This window comes from Bison bison, unplaced genomic scaffold, assembly GCF_000754665.1.
Source record: "Bison bison bison isolate TAMUID 2011002044 unplaced genomic scaffold, Bison_UMD1.0 scf7180017847736, whole genome shotgun sequence".
Classification (NCBI taxonomy): Eukaryota; Metazoa; Chordata; class Mammalia; order Artiodactyla; family Bovidae; genus Bison; species Bison bison.
Window position 1 is genome coordinate 17,517 of NW_011478309.1, and position 710 is coordinate 18,226.

The 710-nt window shown below is 51.1% G+C and overlaps 1 protein-coding gene across 1 annotated transcript in view; it reads left to right on the top strand.

Annotated features, from left to right (window-relative positions):
- The window catches only part of PJA1 (praja ring finger 1, E3 ubiquitin protein ligase), a 2,132-nt gene extending 1,422 nt beyond the window's left edge, over positions 1-710 (top strand). The window contains exon 3 of the mRNA XM_010843797.1: positions 1-710. This exon is cut by the window's left edge and continues 8 nt beyond it. Coding sequence (XP_010842099.1) covers positions 1-539 — 539 coding nt within the window. The 3' untranslated portion in view covers positions 540-710.

The window sequence follows — 710 nt, forward strand, 5'->3', positions numbered from 1 at the left end:
AATACAATGAAAACGAGAGCAGCAGTGAGGGGGATAATGATTCTGGTCAGGAGTTTCTGCAGCCTGGTGTCTTCATGCTGGATGGCAACAACAACCTTGAAGATGACTCTAGTGTCAGTGAAGACCTCGAAGTGGATTGGAGCCTCTTCGATGGGTTTGCGGATGGGTTGGGGGTAGCTGAAGCCATTTCCTACGTGGATCCTCAGTTCCTCACATACATGGCACTTGAAGAACGCCTGGCCCAGGCAATGGAAACTGCCTTGGCACACTTGGAGTCTCTGGCGGTGGATGTGGAGGTGGCCAATCCACCAGCCAGCAAGGAAAGCATCGACACTCTTCCTGAGATCCTGATCACGGAAGATCACAGTGCGGTGGGGCAGGAGATGTGTTGCCCCATCTGTTGCAGTGAATATGCGAAGGGGGAGGTGGCGACGGAGCTGCCATGCCACCACTATTTCCACAAGCCTTGCGTGTCCATCTGGCTTCAGAAGTCAGGCACCTGCCCCGTGTGCCGCTGCATGTTCCCTCCCCCACTTTAAGACCAAGGCTCTTTACTCCTGGTCTGATGATTTTCCCCATCTGAAATCCACAATACTGCAGGAGCCCTCTCCAAATTAACCATTGCAATGAAACCAATCAGTCGATTAATCTCCACCTGTTGATTCCTTGTGATTATTTCCAGTGTGAAAATGGTTGTGTATGATTGCATT